The sequence below is a fragment of the Dendroctonus ponderosae genome, unplaced genomic scaffold (assembly GCF_020466585.1).
Source record: "Dendroctonus ponderosae isolate FM_Combo_2020 unplaced genomic scaffold, Dpon_F_20191213v2 Dpon_F_20191213_8, whole genome shotgun sequence".
Classification (NCBI taxonomy): Eukaryota; Metazoa; Arthropoda; class Insecta; order Coleoptera; family Curculionidae; genus Dendroctonus; species Dendroctonus ponderosae.
Window position 1 is genome coordinate 5953921 of NW_026019016.1, and position 17250 is coordinate 5971170.

The window sequence follows — 17250 nt, forward strand, 5'->3', positions numbered from 1 at the left end:
AAAATTTTTGATATCAAAAAAGTTCTCTTCTACAGTTTTTTTATGAAAACACACAGAGGCAATGATGTTTTTTGTCATTAACAGATAGTTACAGGTGATATGCCTTGTCAATAATAACAATAATTTGTCAAACTGTGACTTACTTTGAATTTTCTTTCACGAATTTGTGGATATGCGATTAGTTCAGGGGAAATTTTACAGTAACATAGCAGAAGCTGAAAGGTAGTGGACGACCATCCATTTTCGGGTTCCAGACACAGAGGAACAAGTATTGGACATAATCGAATCAGGGCCTTCCAGGGGCACTCAGAGCGAAATAACTGACACTTTCCCGAGCACCAAATTAATACCGAGGAAGGGCAACATTCCTACCACGTAGATACAAATGAGCAGGAGTTAATTAACTGAATACGAGAAGCTGCTTGTTAAGAGTGGATAAAAAAGAACTAGCTTGTTTGGAATTAACCATTCAAATGTTTGGTGTTGTATGGTTTATTTTTAAACACCAATAGGTTGACATTTCGTCAACAAATCTTGTTGAATTTACCGTATATCCTTGCCTTATTGTGAGTCTGTGTAACTCCATGGTTACCGGAGTTTTAAATAATTACGAAGCAACAGGTATTTGCGCAATGTTAATTAGGCAGATTACCTTGAAAAACATTGCTGCCGTATTTCTGCTATAGTTTTTTGCAAATTTCTCAGTTTTTAATGACAATTAATTTATTTTACTATTTTTCCTGTACTCCTATAACAGCGCCAGACAACACCTCCAGAGGAGTGAATCACCCTGTATACTTGATTGTAGATATAATTTGTTTCTATTTCTGCAAACATCAAAGAACGTTTAAATTCTTGAAGTATAGAGCTAATTACTTCCTAAATATTGATGATTGGTTAACTACATCTTTCAAATAAGGAGTGTTTACTGTACAAGCAGATTTACGATCTTCATTATGTTGAATTTTTTGCAAAGCGCAATTCAACTTTTGTCAACTGACAAAAAGAGTTTAATTTGAAGATACTTGCTTGAAGGTTATTTTGGTTCTTATATAAGTTTAAATGAATTGTTCCCATCTTTAATTATTTCTTAATTAAAAATATACCTACTCTTAATAAACGTTTCATATTGTCCATGTATTTTATTTTAAAAAATCCTTTTTTTTCGAAAATAATCGACTGTTAAAACATCAGTAGGAACTTGATCATTTAGTTGAAATAATTCAAGTGTGCCATAATTTTCATAAATTTTCCGTATAACTTTATGTTAAACGTTTAAATTGGAAGGGACGTCATTTGAAAGTATTCCTTACAATTTCAGGATTTTCAAAATATATTGAATGCAATTTTCCTGGAATTATAATGTCTTTAATAAAGTTCATTACGTCGTCCTCGAGGTTGTTTTATGAAATTTGTACTAGACAATGTTTGTCTTTTGAAACGAAATAATACGCTTTGTTTTTGCTGGTGAATGCAAAACTTGTATAAAACAATTTATCTGGTTGACACCGGAATTTACTGTTGATTCGATTATAGGAATTCCGACTATTGAACTTGTTCTTGATTCGTATGGACCTTTTCGTCAGGATTACACTCTTTATCTATTTCTTCTAAAACTCCTTGTGATTGGAGTAGGCCTGGGTAACTCAATAAATGTTTAGAAGTTGGCGCAATGCTAGGCAAACGGCTCGATGCTCCAACCTAACCCACTAGTGCAGTAACTCAGTTTTGTTTCTGAGGAAATGTTGACGACTTTTTTGTTGATTTATTAATAATATTTTTCAAACGTCTACAATATTTCAGAATTTTCCAGTTTTAGCCAAGTTACTCTTTCTTCTAAATGCTCAATTTTCTAAAGTTTTACTTAAAAATGACTCTGATGACTCTCGCTAGAAAATTTGCCTCATTCATCGGTTTGCAGAAAATTTGAGAAAATCCATTTCAGTTTCGAATTTGGCACAAAAACCAAATCATGTTTTCCAGTTTTTTACCGAAAGTAATTATGATTATCTCGAAAAAAACGACTAGAGAGCAAAAGTTTCAAAAAACTATTTGGAAAATTTTCAGATCATTCCAGTTTTAACAAAGTTTCTATTAAGCAATTCTTTCTACATTCGCCTCCTTAACCGCATTGCAAAAATTTTTTAAAATTTTTTTGCAGCTTCGAATTATGGACAAAACCCTAATAATTATTTCTGGGTCTTTCTCCAAAAATATTTCCGCGATCTGAAAAAACAAAAGTTTATAATAATTTATGTGGAAAACTCTTGGAAACTGGGGTTCCTTCACTTTTAGATCAATATTTTCAGCTTCGGATTTGGAACAAAAATCAAATAATTTTCTATCAAAAACCGAACAGAATAAGCGAAAGTTTATAATTTGCTAAAAAAATGTGATTTTTTAGTTTTGACTGATTGTTTTATTTTACTTTGTAATCAAAAATGCTCTACTTTGTAGAGTTTCACTTAAAAATACTAACGATCTGGAGGTTTTTTACGCGAAGAATTACAAAATAAAGTTATAGCTTTGTAGAAATTTTACAAAACTGTTTTTCAGTGTCGAATTCGGGACGAAAACGAAAATAAATTCCTCCCGTTTTTTCCCCGAAAACTATTAAGGTTTTCTCCAAAACCGAAAACGATAAGAACGCAAAAATCTTATTATTTTTTAGTTTTACCTAAAATACTGACAATCTTAAGGTATTTTCCGCGAAAAATTATCAATTCCTTCGTCGCTTTGTAAAAAGCTTTGCAATCCCTTTCCAGCTTCGAATTTGGAACAGAAATAAAATAATTGTCTATTAAAAAACGAACAGAATAAGCAAAAGTTTATAATAGATTACTTGGAAATCTCGTTAACTCCATATCTCTGAAAACTGTAGTTTTAAAAAAAAATGTGTTTTTTTAGTTTTGACTGATTTTTTTATTTTACCTTCTAGTCAAAAATGCTCTAATTTGTAGAGTTTCACTTAAAAATACTAACCATCTGGAGGTTTTTTACGTGAAAAATTACAAAATAAAGTTATAGCTTTGTAGAAATTTTACAAAACTGTTTTTCAGCGTCGAATTCGGGACGAAAACAAAAATAAATTCCTCCCGTTTTTCCCCGAAAACCATTAAGGTTTTCTCCAAAACCGAAAGCGACAAGAGAGCAAAAGTAAAAAAAAAAATATTTGGCAAAATCGCCGCCCATCGCTCATCGATTATTTTAAAGTTTTTTTAAATTTTCAGGTTATTCCAGTTTTAACAAAGTTTCTATTAAGCAATTCTTTCTACGCACAAATCTAATTATTTTTTAGTTTTACCTAAAATACTGACAATCTTACCAGATAAATTTTATAGGAACACTCGTTTCCTTAACCGCTTTGCAAACATTTTTGGAAAACTTTTTACAGCTTCGAATTATGAAAAAAACCCTATTATTATTTTTGGTTTTTTTTCCAAAAATATTTCCCTGGACTGAAAAAGCCAAAGTTCATAATATTTATTTAGAAAACTGTTGGAAACCGGGGTTTCTTCACTTTTAGGTCAATATTTCTAAACAACACTGTTTAAACAGAAAAACCGCGTTTTTTCCTCAGATTTTACCGTAAAATAATGGCAAACTGAATATTTTATGCAAAATAATGAAGAGATCGATTTTACAAGAAAATTCGTCGACTTTCTTTGGGCTCAGTTCTGTTGCTGGGAAAATCTAAATAACTTTTTTGTAGTTGTTTAAGCAAAGGAGTAAAACGTTACTCAGAAAAAATGTTGATGACCTTTTCTTTAGATGTGAAAATTCCAGTCGCAGGTCTCGCAAAGCTTTAATAAATGACTTATAACTCATCAACAGATGAGTTATAACTCGCTAACTCAGAGAGCGGCAACAACTCAATAGCGCAACTCGACACAGTGTTACTCAGGCCTAAATTGGAGTGCTATATTTTGTCTAGTCTTTGAAGTGTTGAAATCTTCCATACGCTTTTTCAGAGTTTGAAATTTGACTAATTCTTTGCTTTCTTTAACATATAGTTTTATACGGCTTGCTTCATGTGTCGGCTTCACAGTTTTTGCGAAAAAAAATATTTCTGTTTTCTTGCCACTTAACAATGTTAGACATTAACTGCAAATATCGTGATACGAGGCATAAATTAATGGTCAATCAATCTCATAAATTCGTTTCGAATGGCCTTTCCTAATGAAGAAGTATTTGATATGGTCAAAGTATTAGGGTTTTGCGAAGACAATTTGCGTGAAAGCGTACGCGTTTAAGCGGCGCATATTTGCAGTTAATGGCTAACGTTGTTAAGTGGCAAGAAACAGACATATTTTTTGCGCAAAAACTATGAATGCTACAAGATTTTACAAAGAGCATAAAATTGTGAATAAATGATTAGGGGCATCAACCAAAAAAAATGAGTTGATTCCATACACCAAGTGAAAAGTTCTGGTGATTTTAGTAAATTTAAAAGGTCGCCACATTTTTCTGGGTAACGTTGTCCCACTTCAGCGAAACTTGAAAGAAGGTATGAAGAAATGGGAATATCAAAAGCAAATCTCAACGGAACACAGTTGGTGTTACTGTGCTCTACAACATTGGCCAAATATTGTTTAGCTGTTGATGTCGCTTTGTGGCAAAACTGTTTGATGAAACAGCTCAATCCTCATTGTGCACAAATAGTGGCCGATGTCTACAACCAGTAGATAGATACTCACGCTTGCGACCTTGCTGCCATCATCTCAGATCACGGCTTCATTAACGACACAGTCGAGTTAGTGCTCTTATAAAAAGCCGCCTTAATTGATATCGAAAAGTAGTTCAATGTTTTATGAGGGTATCAATTTCTTCGGCTGGTAATGAGGAGGTTTGCGGCGAGAAAATTATAGTTGACTGTCACCGGTGTTAAACGTGCGTTTTGCAACTGCTATTTCCTCATGTGTCGTGCTTATTTCCATTTGTTGTTTCTGATGTTAATTGGCTGCTTTTTTATTTGTGTCAATCAGATACCTATGGAACTTTTAGAGAATCGAACAATAGCGTGCAAGAGACTTCAAATGCCACCAAATCAACTAACTGTTAGTGCCATTAGAGCTTGCCGTCGTTAATCAGGGCCCTCTCAGCCGGTTGTCATTAAGTTTCTAAAATGCTGAATAAATTATACGCTTAATTTTCTAGTGGAAAATATGAGAAAACACAAAGCAAAACGCCATTCATTTTTAACATGTACCTACTTATTACATACCACAATTGCCATCATCATGGTGAGTGCCATGTCATGGTCTGTAACAATAAGCAATCCGACCGGCCCATTATTATTATCAAGTCCACTATTTCTCGAGTTTAATTTAAAATGTAATTTCTATTTTTCTTTGGGCCTGTTGCAAGCAAAACCGCCGTTAACAAAATGTTGTTGCATCACGACTTCTTGCTCGCGCGCCGCGCCGCTTTTATTGCACGGTTCTGTGCGATTTTTCTACTTTTCAGGTGTTTGCTGTTTATTTAGGCAAATACTCCAGTTTGGCCGGAAAAAAGCCGCAATGCCAATTAATATCCCTGCGGTTCCTTCTTAAATGGTGTGTCAATGCGACCGATACACAATCTCCGATCTCGGTCGGCCTCATTTGGAGAAAGGTGCTAAAAATCACACATAATATTTTCTTTACGTAATTCATTCAATATGTTCAATTTGATTTCGTGGATAAATCATTTCGACGATATTTAGGTCATCCTGCAACTGAACATTATACCTACTCGAAGAGATTTGGAAGTGGTTGTTATTAGGCCTGGGTAACACTGTGTTGAGTTGCGCTATTGAGTTGTTGCCGCTCTCTGAGTTAAAGTAACTCATTGGTTAATGAGTTGTAATGCATTTGTTAAAGCTTTACGAGACCCAATACTGGAATTCTCACTTCTAAAAAAGGTCGTTAACATTTTTTCTGATTAACGTTTTACTACTTTGTTCAAACAACTAAAAAGAGTCATTTCGAATTCCCCAGCAACAGAAGTGAGTCCAAAGAAAGTCGACTAGTTTTCTTGTAAAATCGATCTCTTAATTTTTTTGCATAAAAGATTCAGTTGGTCAGTATTTTACGGTAAAATCCTAGGAAAAACACGGTTTCTCTGTTTAGAGACAGTGTTGTTTAGAAATATTGACCTAAAAGTGAAGAAACTCCAGTTTCCAAGAGTTTTCCAAATAAATGATTATAAATATTCGCTTTTTCTGTTCCGGGAAATATTTTTGGAAAAAGACCCACAAATAATTATTAGGGTTTTGTCCATAATTCGAAGCTGCAAAAAGGTTTCCAAACATTTTTGTAAAACGGTTAGGGAGGCGAGTGTTCCAATAAAATTTATTTTATAATTTTTCACAGAAAATACCTGAAGATTGTCAGTATTTTAAGTAAAACTAAAAAATAATGCGATTTTTGCGTATAAATAATTGCTTAATAGAAACTTTGTTAACACCGGAATGACCTGAAAATTTAGAGAAACTTTCGGTAAACAACTGAATAAAATTATTTACTTTTTGAAAACTGAAATGGGGTTTCTAAAGTTCGCTGCAAACCGATGAATGAGGCGAATTTTCAGAAATCATTGGAAAATAATGCTTTTTTGCGTTTTCGATTAAACATTTTTAGTTTTGTGATCGGTTTTGGAGAAAACCTTAATGGTTTTCAAGGAAAACCAGGAGGAACGTATTTTCATTTTTGTCCCAAATGAAAAAGTTTTTGTAAAATTTTTACAATGCTATAAATTTATCTTGCAGATTTTTGCGTAGCAGTTCTCCAGTTATAAAGCAGTCTCTGTTATAAACTTTGACTTATTCTGTTCGTTTTTTGATAGATAATTATTTGATGGTTGTTCGAAATTTAAAGCTGGAAGGACGACGTAGGATTCGAAATTTATTGCATAATTTTTCGCGGAAAATACCTCAAGATTGTCCGCATTTGTAAGTGAAACTAGAAAATGACATTTAAAAAATATTATTAATAAATCAATCTAAAACAAGTAAAACAAGGTAATCAACATTTTCCCAGCAACGGAACTGAGTTATTGCGCCGGTGCATTGACTTGGCGCACCAAGCCATTTGCGCAGCACTGCGCCAACTCCTAAAAATTCACTGCGTTACCGAGGCCTAGTCTTTGTACTTTTGGCTCAGTTGGTGAACGGATCTCAAGTTGATCCTGTTGTTTGAATCCCTCCGATTTTTTTTCGTTTTTCTACCAGAGAGGACACTTTACATTAAGCACTTTCAGTTTAGTCAAAAAAGTTTAGCCAAAAAACACTCCCAAACTTTTGAAATTCGCTCTTTCAAAACCACTTATTTATGCACGAAATGAGATTGTCCGGTGCTTATTGCTGCTAAATCGTGTTTTAGGTATCAACAATTCATAACTCCACATGCAAAAGTTTGAGCATTTTTTCTAACGCCCTTTGATTGAGGTTATCTAGCGCGTCGATAGTCTATAGCTAATCATTAATAACTTTGGTTTGCAATAGCTATCAAAAAAAATATGTGAGACTTTTATAATGATGAACAGATAAGTCAACTGGCCCCGTATATGGAGTTAGTTGACTTAATAAACCTTTCTAGTTTTTTAATGAGAAAAAACAACGTTGTTATAAAAAAAATTTTAGTTTCTTAAAATAAAAAAGCATTAAATATAAGAAAAAAACTTAAAATAAAAAAGGGCTACAAATCGTCATCTGAGTCACAGTTTATCACCATTCGGACTGGTGTTTCGCCTTTGTCAGTTTCTCGCTTGTAATTTCGCATGGTTAAGACTATAACAAAGAAAATATTACTGTAGGTGAACAAGGATGGTTGATAATATCAGAAACCCGTAATGCTAGATATATGAATAAAATTTGTTACAAACGGGCATGTTGACAATGAGACTAATTTTGAAATCCATGGACTTTTCAAGACATTTTCAAATTCAGCGTGTCCCATTATTTTATTGTACCAAATTTTGTTAATGCAATTCTTCCGGTTTTCGAGATAATTAGTCAATCGGTATTTTTTATTAATCAAAATTTATGTGCTTAATCAAGAAGCCCTGTACCTCGCGGACATACTTTATAGACTGAATTTAACAACATGTAAATATCTGGTATGTTTCAAACGAATTAAATCATATAGTTAAATGATCACGTTTTCATAAAATATTTATAAACACGTAAAAAACTGAACCCAAATGACAATGATTAATAAAGGCGAGTCGACTAAGCACGACAAAAATTCCTGAAAATTCCATAACATAACAACTCGAAAGAGAAAATCGGCTGCTTTAAATGAGGAAAATCTCACTCGATCAAGAAATTTCTTGGACTTTCCAAGTTATTTTCAGTTACTACCGGGAAGCGATTTATATATAGACAGACGGATTAAAAAAAATTGTCTAGGAAAACCCAAAATTTCTCAAGCCTGCCCAGAATATGACTCGAAAGGTAAAATTGTCGGCTTTAAATGAGGAAAATATCACTTTAATAGGAAAATTCTAGAAGTTTTGAGGATGTTTTCAGACACAAAATCGAATCAATTGGTCGTTAGACAACACAGATTTTTGAAAAATTCGCCAAGGAAAAACCAAAAATTCCTCAATGCGGTCCATAACATCACTCTAAAGGGACAATGGGCTGCTTTCAGTGAGGAAAAACTCACTTGATTAGGAAAGTTCTGCGCGTTTCCAGGATGTTTTCAGTTACTAAAGGAAAACGATTGGCCGTTGGTATAAAGGGCCGGATTAAAAAACATTGTCGAGGTAAAACCAAAAATCGTTCAGACCTGCACAGAATATCACTGGAAAGGGAAAATCTGCGGCTTTAAGTGAGGAAAACCTCACTTTAATAAGAAATGAATGGGAGTTTTCAGGATTTTTCAGACCCTAAATCGAAGCGATTGGTCGTTGGACAAACACTGATTTTTCGGAAATTTGCCAAGAAAAACAAAACATTCCGGAATGGGAGCGATAACATTACTCGAAAGGGAAAATAGGCTGCTTTCCTTTCAGTGAGGAAAAACTGACTTGATTAGGAGATTTCTGCAAGTTTTCAGGATGTTTTAAATTACTAAGGGCCCGTTGGAACAGATAGACGGATTTTTAAAAAATTGTCAAGGAAAACCAAGAATCGCTCAAACCTGCCCAGAATATCACTCAAAAGGGAAAATCTGCGGCTTTAAATGACGAAAACGCTCATTAAATGGGAATTTCTGAGAGTTTCCATTATTTGTTCAGTCACCAAGGCGAGGCGATTGGTCATTGGAAAACGCGAGTTTTTCAAAAATTTTACAAGAAAAAGCGAAAAATCCCACAATCCGGGTCATAATATCACTCGAAACAGAATATGCGCTGCTTTAAGTGTGTAAAAACGCACAGATGGCGGATTATGCGATTTATTAATCGCTATGAAAAAATCACCGGTGGTGATTTGTTGCTCAACTCTGGTTTTAACACCCAAATAATTACTAACTACGGCTGACGGCCGTATTAACTGCCGCATAAAGGATAAATTCGTGATTTTCGAGTGACTGCTAAATTATTGAAAACCGCGCAATCGTGATATATGTATATTCGGTCTCTAATTACTTTCATGGACAACCCATAGAATATTTTGTGGCGAATCAGAGACAAGTCTCTGGTTCAACATGGTCTTCCAGTTTGAACAGAAAATATGCCAAATTGCTCTTGAAAACAGGAGAGTTTGTTGATGTTTTTCCATTTGAAATACGCCGCTCAGTTAGTGCAGCTTTAACCTCGTTATACAAGAATTGGAAAAATCAAATAATTGCTTTGCTTTGCTTTCCTGTGAACTGTGATTTCGCTCAATGAACGCAAGGGAATGGGGTCAGATCGGTGAGAAAATGCGCGATTTTCTGGTTGATTGCATGTCAAAACCACCACTTCTGAACTGATCAACGCGAGGATAATAAACCACATGCACTTCAACGGTTTTATGATACATTTGATGCTTATGGCCCCTATCTAGCAGACTGAGAAAGGCAGCCAAGAGTGCGAACTCATCACTCATAACGTAGTTTAATTGACTGTCTACAGTTGGATAAGTCCAATCATTTAGCTATTAAATAACCCAATTAGACTAGTAAATGTGGCTTTGATTTGAGAGGGAATAATTAAATCTATGCTCTGATTTGTCGGTTAATTTTCCTTGAAAACGAAATGCTATTCCGTTAGACTTTGCTCCATCGCCCGAACGCGGGCCTTGTGATTGTGATTGATGCCCTACGAGTGGGCAATAGTTACCGCATATTGATAGGCAATAATTAGTTACGGCACATTGTTATTACTGCAGTGTTTGCCGTCTATATGTAATAATACATGTGCAATATATTCATCGCGTGCTTGCCAAGGTCGCATTGTATGCAAATGGACAGGAAAAGCCGTATGATCTCAGCAGGAGAACTGCATAATAATTATTCTTATACAGCTGGTACAGTTAAGAATTATCGTTTTTCTGGTTCTCTGTCAACCCTGTACATATTTTTCCTAGTTTTAATTCCGAATTACGGTCTCACAAAATGGTGAATTAGCATACATTTAAAATTCAGCATTAGTTATGTTAATCAGAAGAAATCAGTCTATGTGTGGCTGGCAGTTTTGATTATTCCATTTCATTAAGCAAACATGACGGATCGTGTTTGCATTCGGTTTGTATGGTCGCAACTATGTATACCTACATATAAATTGACGTAAACTTTTCATAATTTATTGTTGCGGTAAAGCATTCAGGGCGGCTTACCATTTGAAAAAATTGAAAAAAAATACATTATTGATTATTTTACATCGACAAACAACTTTTTATTTGCGGAGGAGAAATTTCTACAATAAAACCTATGTCATCTACTTATATACGCACTCTGTCTTATAAGTTGTTCAAGTGATGTCAATTTTCCGGTAAACAATAAGGACTGTTTTTGAACTCTTCCCTAACATTTCGGAAAACTTCATCGAGAATTGACCGGCATTCTGCTGCAATTAATATCAGCAGGTTGTGTTTTATCAACGATGGGCTTAAAACGTCCTCAAAGAAAGAAGTCTAAGGGTGTTCAATCCGGTGATCTTGGAGGCCATTCAATTGGTCCCCTTCTGCTAATCGATCTATCCGGGAATATCTTACCAATGTTAGGGGGGGTTCGAAAATAGACTTTATTATTGTTTACAGAAAAATAGACAACATTTTAAACAACTTATAAGATAGTGCGTAATTAGATCCCATGGGTTTTATTGCAGAAATTTCCCTTTGGTAAATAAAAAGTGATTTTTCTCGAAGTGAAATAATCAATAAATCCGAAATCAATTGTTTAAACTAGATTTTCTTCCTGTTACTCAACGATTTTAACGGTGTTACCGAATCTTCTAATCATTTGTTGTATAAGGAGACCCAATGACATCATTTTTGGTGAAACACTAATGTGAAAAGCAAAATGTCAATGCAGGCAAGTTTAATTGTTTTTACAGTTTTGAAACGTGGTTATTCGGAAGCCGCTGGACAAAAACCAACAAAGTAATAACTAATGTAAAGAGAATTGAACGGCCTTTAAAACGATGTGCCACTTGACCTCTCCTCCCATTTAATATTCTAAGGGTAAAACAAAGAGGCGAAAAATATTCATTTAAAGTGTCCCCCTTACAAATAAAAATGAAATGAGGGGTCTATCCGATTTTTCATATTTTCAACTGCAAAAAATATATTAAGGGTGGGAAGTTTGCAAATTGAAACCCGTAAGATACACAGCACACAAGGACACATTAAACCCATGGTTAACTGAACACCGGCACAAATTGAGCAGGAGTTAATTAACCGAATACCAGGAGCTGCTCGAGAAGACTGCACAATAAGGTGATTACACAGGCACTAACTTGTTTGGAGTAAAGACAGAAATGTATGTTTATTTGTATACACATCAATTCGAGGTTCTGATGACAATTCGCCAGTTCAACTAACGATCGTGACGCTGCGAAACGTCAAATTACTTGTTGTCGAGTGACTCGTGCGGAGTTGATACTTGTCAGACTTGGGAGACTATTTATTGGAGTTGATGACATTTATAGCATAAAACAATACTTAGGTACACACTTTTCGATCTGTTGCTATTTCTGTAGAAGATAAAAGAAAACAAATGACAATCAGATGTAAACACCAATGTCAACAAAACAAGTGTCAAATTACTACTTAACTTGTAGTTATAATATTAGCCACCAGGGGGGCGTTTGAACAATTTATCGTTGAAAATTTGACATTTCGAAAAAAGTAGATCCCTGCATTTAACGAATCCTGTTGAATATACCGTTTATCCGACAATACAATATACCGTTTCACGTTCTATTGTATTGTCAATTTCTCTATTTTTCCATGGGTTCCGAAGTAGTTTTTAATAATTACGAAGCAAGAGGTTTTACTAGGCAGATTACCTTGAAAACCATTGTTGCCATCATTCTGATATAGTTTTTTGCACATTTCTCACATACCTAATAGCAATTATTTTTTTTACTCATTTTTCTGTACTCCTTAAACACCCCCCGACAACACCTCCAGAGGAATGAGGCCAATTTTGAATCACCCTGAAATATCTTCAGGTTTTTGCGCTCAAATTGACATTTTATTTCAATCTTTCAACCCTTTCTTTTATTCAAGAGCATTTGAGAACAGAAAACAATCGGAAGAGCACCGGAATCGTTGCTTAAGGCCAATAGACGAATGACAAATCGCTGATGCAACGTTCCAAAGTGTAACAAACCTGTTCGACAACAGTAGACAATTCGGTAAAAAAAAACAATAAACCTAATGATCGGATTAAACTGGACCGATAAAATCTACGTTCAGCACACAGAGTTTTTGGCCAAGATAAAAACTTGAAACCACCTGTGGCAGTCGGCCTTAAACTAGCAAGGTCGAACTGAACAATTGGGTTGATCAAGGCACCTTCTGAAGTGTTCTCCAATTGCCTAAGACAGACTTGTCTTGCGAAATAGGGGAGTTATGCTACCAACTCTTGTATGTGGGACAGTAGGAACATCAATACAATATTATGGATGGCGACCGATATTCCTCTGCTCTTACTCGTGACTCCAAAATTAAATTTATTTTCTACAGTTAATTGGTTAAAAATCGTTACTAAACAGTTTAAGATGGGAAAAAAACGACTTGTAATATTTCCAGATCAGATACATTTCCCAATACCGTTCTCTTCATGCGCCAGTGTAATGTGGTCGATGAATTCCAAATTGGAAAAAAACCGTTTACAACATTGTGTTAAGACCCATAATGGTAAGAATTGGTGCTGACCTTGCCCGAATACCTTACGTTCGCATAGGTGAGCTGAAAAATGGTTTGCTAGTAATTCCATTTGGTAGGTTCCGGAACTGTGATGTAGGCGCATTGCATGGGAACCAAATCCCTTCGTTCTCCTCTTCAGCAGTTCAAAACTATATGGAAACCGAACATCGAGCCCAACGCACAATCGTACCTACAATGCCCAGCCCAACTTTTGCACACATGCAATTTTTCAACGAAAAAACTCAGGGGCGTGTCAAGCGAGCTCCGCCGTCATCATTATTGTTCTAAATAAATCTGGTCTGCTTTAACAGCAATAAAGTTCAGAGAGATTTCAAAACTTTTATAGGCGCTAATTTCGACCCCATTGCAGCACGTTCAGGGTGCGGAAGCATTAATGACGGCATTTTTACGTACAAATTTACTACTCGCCATGCAGATATGATCTCTCAAATAATAAAAAAAAGTGAAATTCACGTTTGTGCAACAACAACCGCAGAATATTTTTATGGAAAACAATAGACTGTCGGCGATTGTTACGTGAAAACATAAAAGGACAATATTGTTCGGGGTATGTACAAGGTGTCTGGATATTTGTATGCTTGATGAAAGTTCGGCAGGTATTAGACTACTTTTTAGTTCTAGCGACTTCACTAGTCTTCCAAACACTTTGATCAATTCACTTTTTTATAAATATTAATTCCAAATCAAATTCATTCCTGGGTTTCAGTCATTTATTGTCTTTATTTATTAATCAAAATACGTTTCGGTGTATTTTTCCACCATCATCAGTTTTTATGTGTAGCGTTGTTGTTGCTTTAAGCCTTGGCATGCATTTGGACTATTCTCCAAAGAATACTCCAAACGTATTTTGATTAATAAATAGAGACAATAAATGACTGAAACCCAGGAATGAATTTGATTTGAAATTGAAAAACAGTCAGGAAAGTATATGCAATAAATATTAATGAACTGCTCTCCTGGAACCACACATCAGGCCGACATCCCAATTTAGCGGAATAATTTTCTCCAATTTCCATAAATCAGTCGGCTTTTCTATGTTGGTTCAAAACCAACATTTCCACGGCTCTACAGAAATGGGCAAATTACTCCCAAAAATGGGATGCCTTGCGGTTGATTTACCTGGGTTTAGGCGCTTTGGTGCTTGTTCTGTTGATGAACGATGAAGTAGACAACATTTTGAACAACTTATACGATAGTGCGTAAGTAGGTCCCATGGGTTTTATTGTAGAAGTTTCTCTTCCATAAATGAAAGTGATTTTTCTCAAAGTAAAATAATCAATAAATCAGAAGTGAATAGTTTAAACTAGATTTTCTTCCTGTTATTAAACGATGGGCCCCAAAAATGGGGTGCCTTGCGGTTGATTTACCGGGGTTTAGGCGCTTTGGTGCTTGTTCTGTTGACGAACGATGAAGTAGACAACATTTTGAACAACTTATACGATAGTGCGTAAGTAGGTCCCATGGGTTTTATTGTAGAAGTTTCTCTTCCGTAAATGAAAGTGATTTTACTCAAAGTAAAATAATCAATAAATCAGAAGTGAATAGTTTAAACTAGATTTTCTTCCTGTTATTCAACGATGGGCCCCAAAAATGGGGTACCTTGCGGTTGATTTACCTGAGTTTAGGCGCTTTGGTGCTTGTTCGGTTGATGAACGATGAAGTAGACAACATTTTAAACAACTTATAAGATAGTGCGTAAGTAGGTCCCATGGGTTTTATTGTAGAAGTTTCGCTTCCGTAAATAATAGTGATTTTTCTCAAAGTAAAATAATCAATAAATCAGAAGTGAATAGTTTAAACTAGATTTTCTTCCTGTTATTAAACGATGAGCCCCAAAAGTGGGGTGCCTTGCGGTTGATTTACCTGGGTTTAGGCGCTTTGGTGCTTGTTCTGTTGATGAATGATGAAGTAGACAACATTTTGAACAACTTATACGATAGTGCGTAAGTAGGTCCCATGGGTTTTATTGTAGAAGTTTATCTTCCGTAAATAAAAGTGATTTTTCTCAAAGTAAAATAATCAATAAATCAGAAGTGAATGGTTTAAACTAGATTTTCTTCCTGTTATTCAACGATGGGCCCCAAAAGTGGGGTGCCTTGCGGTTGATTTACCTGGGTTTAGGCGCTTTGGTGCTTGTTCTGTTGATGGAGGAGGTGGTACTCCTCAACTGTTGAACCGTTTTGTTCTGAGCACTGGCACTGGCGGCTAGCTGGGCGGCGCTCGTGCGGGGTAAGCGAGAGGACACCCCAATCGCACCCCCGACACTGAACAAAATCAGAAAATATCCACTCCACCTCATGGTGGCACCGCTGTTCCAACTAACTCAATTCGCACGGTCTGAAAGGATGACCTTTCTCGACAAATTGGGAGAAAATTTATTCAAGTCCGAATTTCGGTCACTCGCAGCAACTTCTTATTTTGCGCAAAGTTGCCTTAGTTGCACCAAATTGTGCACATTTTTGCGGTACTTCGTATTCCGGGCTGAATGAGCGTTAATATGGTACTAAACGGTTCCCGCCATGTATCACCACAACCAGACGGTGGTTTGCGGGTCTTGCGTGCAGAACCGGCTCAGAAGAGGTAGCGGAGTGTTTGATCCGCTTTAAATTGTATGTAGCTATGTTCTGGATACGCTCTTAATGCGTAGGTACTCGCTTCTGGACAAGGTCGCGCAACAAATTGAAATGTATGCATTTTGTAAGTGGTTGTGCATCAAAACGACTCAGATGGGAAGGTCGTTGAAGAAGAGAGCCACGACAGGAAGTTGAACCCGTTCAGAAAACCATACTTAGTTTCGACTTATTAAGCTGCGATGTTTGGCACAAAAAATCGACACGGTCCTGGTACGGTGGTACCAACGACTTTCACTTACATCCACCAATTTCAGTAAGGTAAAGACTGGGCTTTATTTCTCAGCAGGTGCCGCAGTAGTGCCACAGTAGTACTTCAGTAGTATCAGCTGAAAATACGTGCAGTGTTGCCCAGTTACCAAATTTGTCATCATCCTCCATCACATAAAATAAAACATGGAAACTTACAATGGCACAATGAATGATTGCCTAATATGTTTCAGTAGGTACCGACAGTCATCGCCGATATCTTTCAGTTGTGCAACAATTCAATCGAGTTCTCATAGCATAATGCAAAAAATCCAGCAATCGTTGATCAATCCAATCCGGCTTATGATTTGCTTGCAAAATAATGGCGAACTTGAGCGGCAACGCCGCATTAGTACCCAAGGGTCAACGAGCCGCTGGTACCATTCAAGAATAATCATCTCGCGTGCTCATCCTAGGTCACTGGTCACTGGCGACGTCACGCGGATTACGATGGGCAATTGTCTGTCGTGCCTCGGCGTGGTGATGTTGATGATGAAGATGATGCGACCCAGCCATACTCATGTGGTTGGTTGATGGGATGGTAATGGGCGCCGACGGGTTCAAGGACGTGGGGACGTTCACTATTCGCTAATAATCTAACCAACTGGATTGGATGGACACTTAGTAGGTACAGGGTTATTCCTCATAAGTTGACACCCCCTCTAGATCGTTTATTTCAAAAAAATTGTCAGAGAAAATAAAAATATGAAACACTGAGATGTGAAAATTTGACTTAAACTATTTTTTTAATGAAACACCCTATACAGGCTTATTCACGCTATACGACACGGACGTTCGCGGCTAGCCCGTTTGTTTTTTACAAAGTATTATTTGATGAATCCACAGACGCCTATCGGGTGCACATTTGAAAAATATTTTTGTAATGTACAGAGTGTCCCAAAAGCCCTAAAAGTATCAAAGTTGTGTTTTTCTAAATGAAATACCCTATTATTATTGCATTTTTGGATTCTCTGAGCAAAATAAGTGTTTGTTTTAATAAGATTTATAATGCCTAAATCTAAAGGTTTTTTAAATAATTCGAATTTTATCAAAATCTAATATTATTTT

At 35.9% G+C, this 17250-nt stretch overlaps 1 protein-coding gene across 2 annotated transcripts in view; it reads right to left on the reverse strand.

The window, feature by feature from the left end:
* The window catches only part of LOC109534387 (angiopoietin-2), a 36549-nt gene extending 20729 nt beyond the window's left edge, over positions 1–15820 (reverse strand). The window contains exon 1 of one of the 2 annotated variants that reach the window (XM_019900053.2): positions 15415–15820. In XM_019900053.2, the coding sequence (XP_019755612.1) occupies positions 15415–15602 (188 nt within the window). In that variant the 5' untranslated portion in view covers positions 15603–15820. Of the gene's footprint in view, positions 1–14422; positions 14453–15414 lie in introns of those variants that run through there. The other variant, XM_048668933.1, reaches the window with a different exon arrangement.
* Between the last annotated feature and the right edge of the window lie 1430 nt (positions 15821–17250).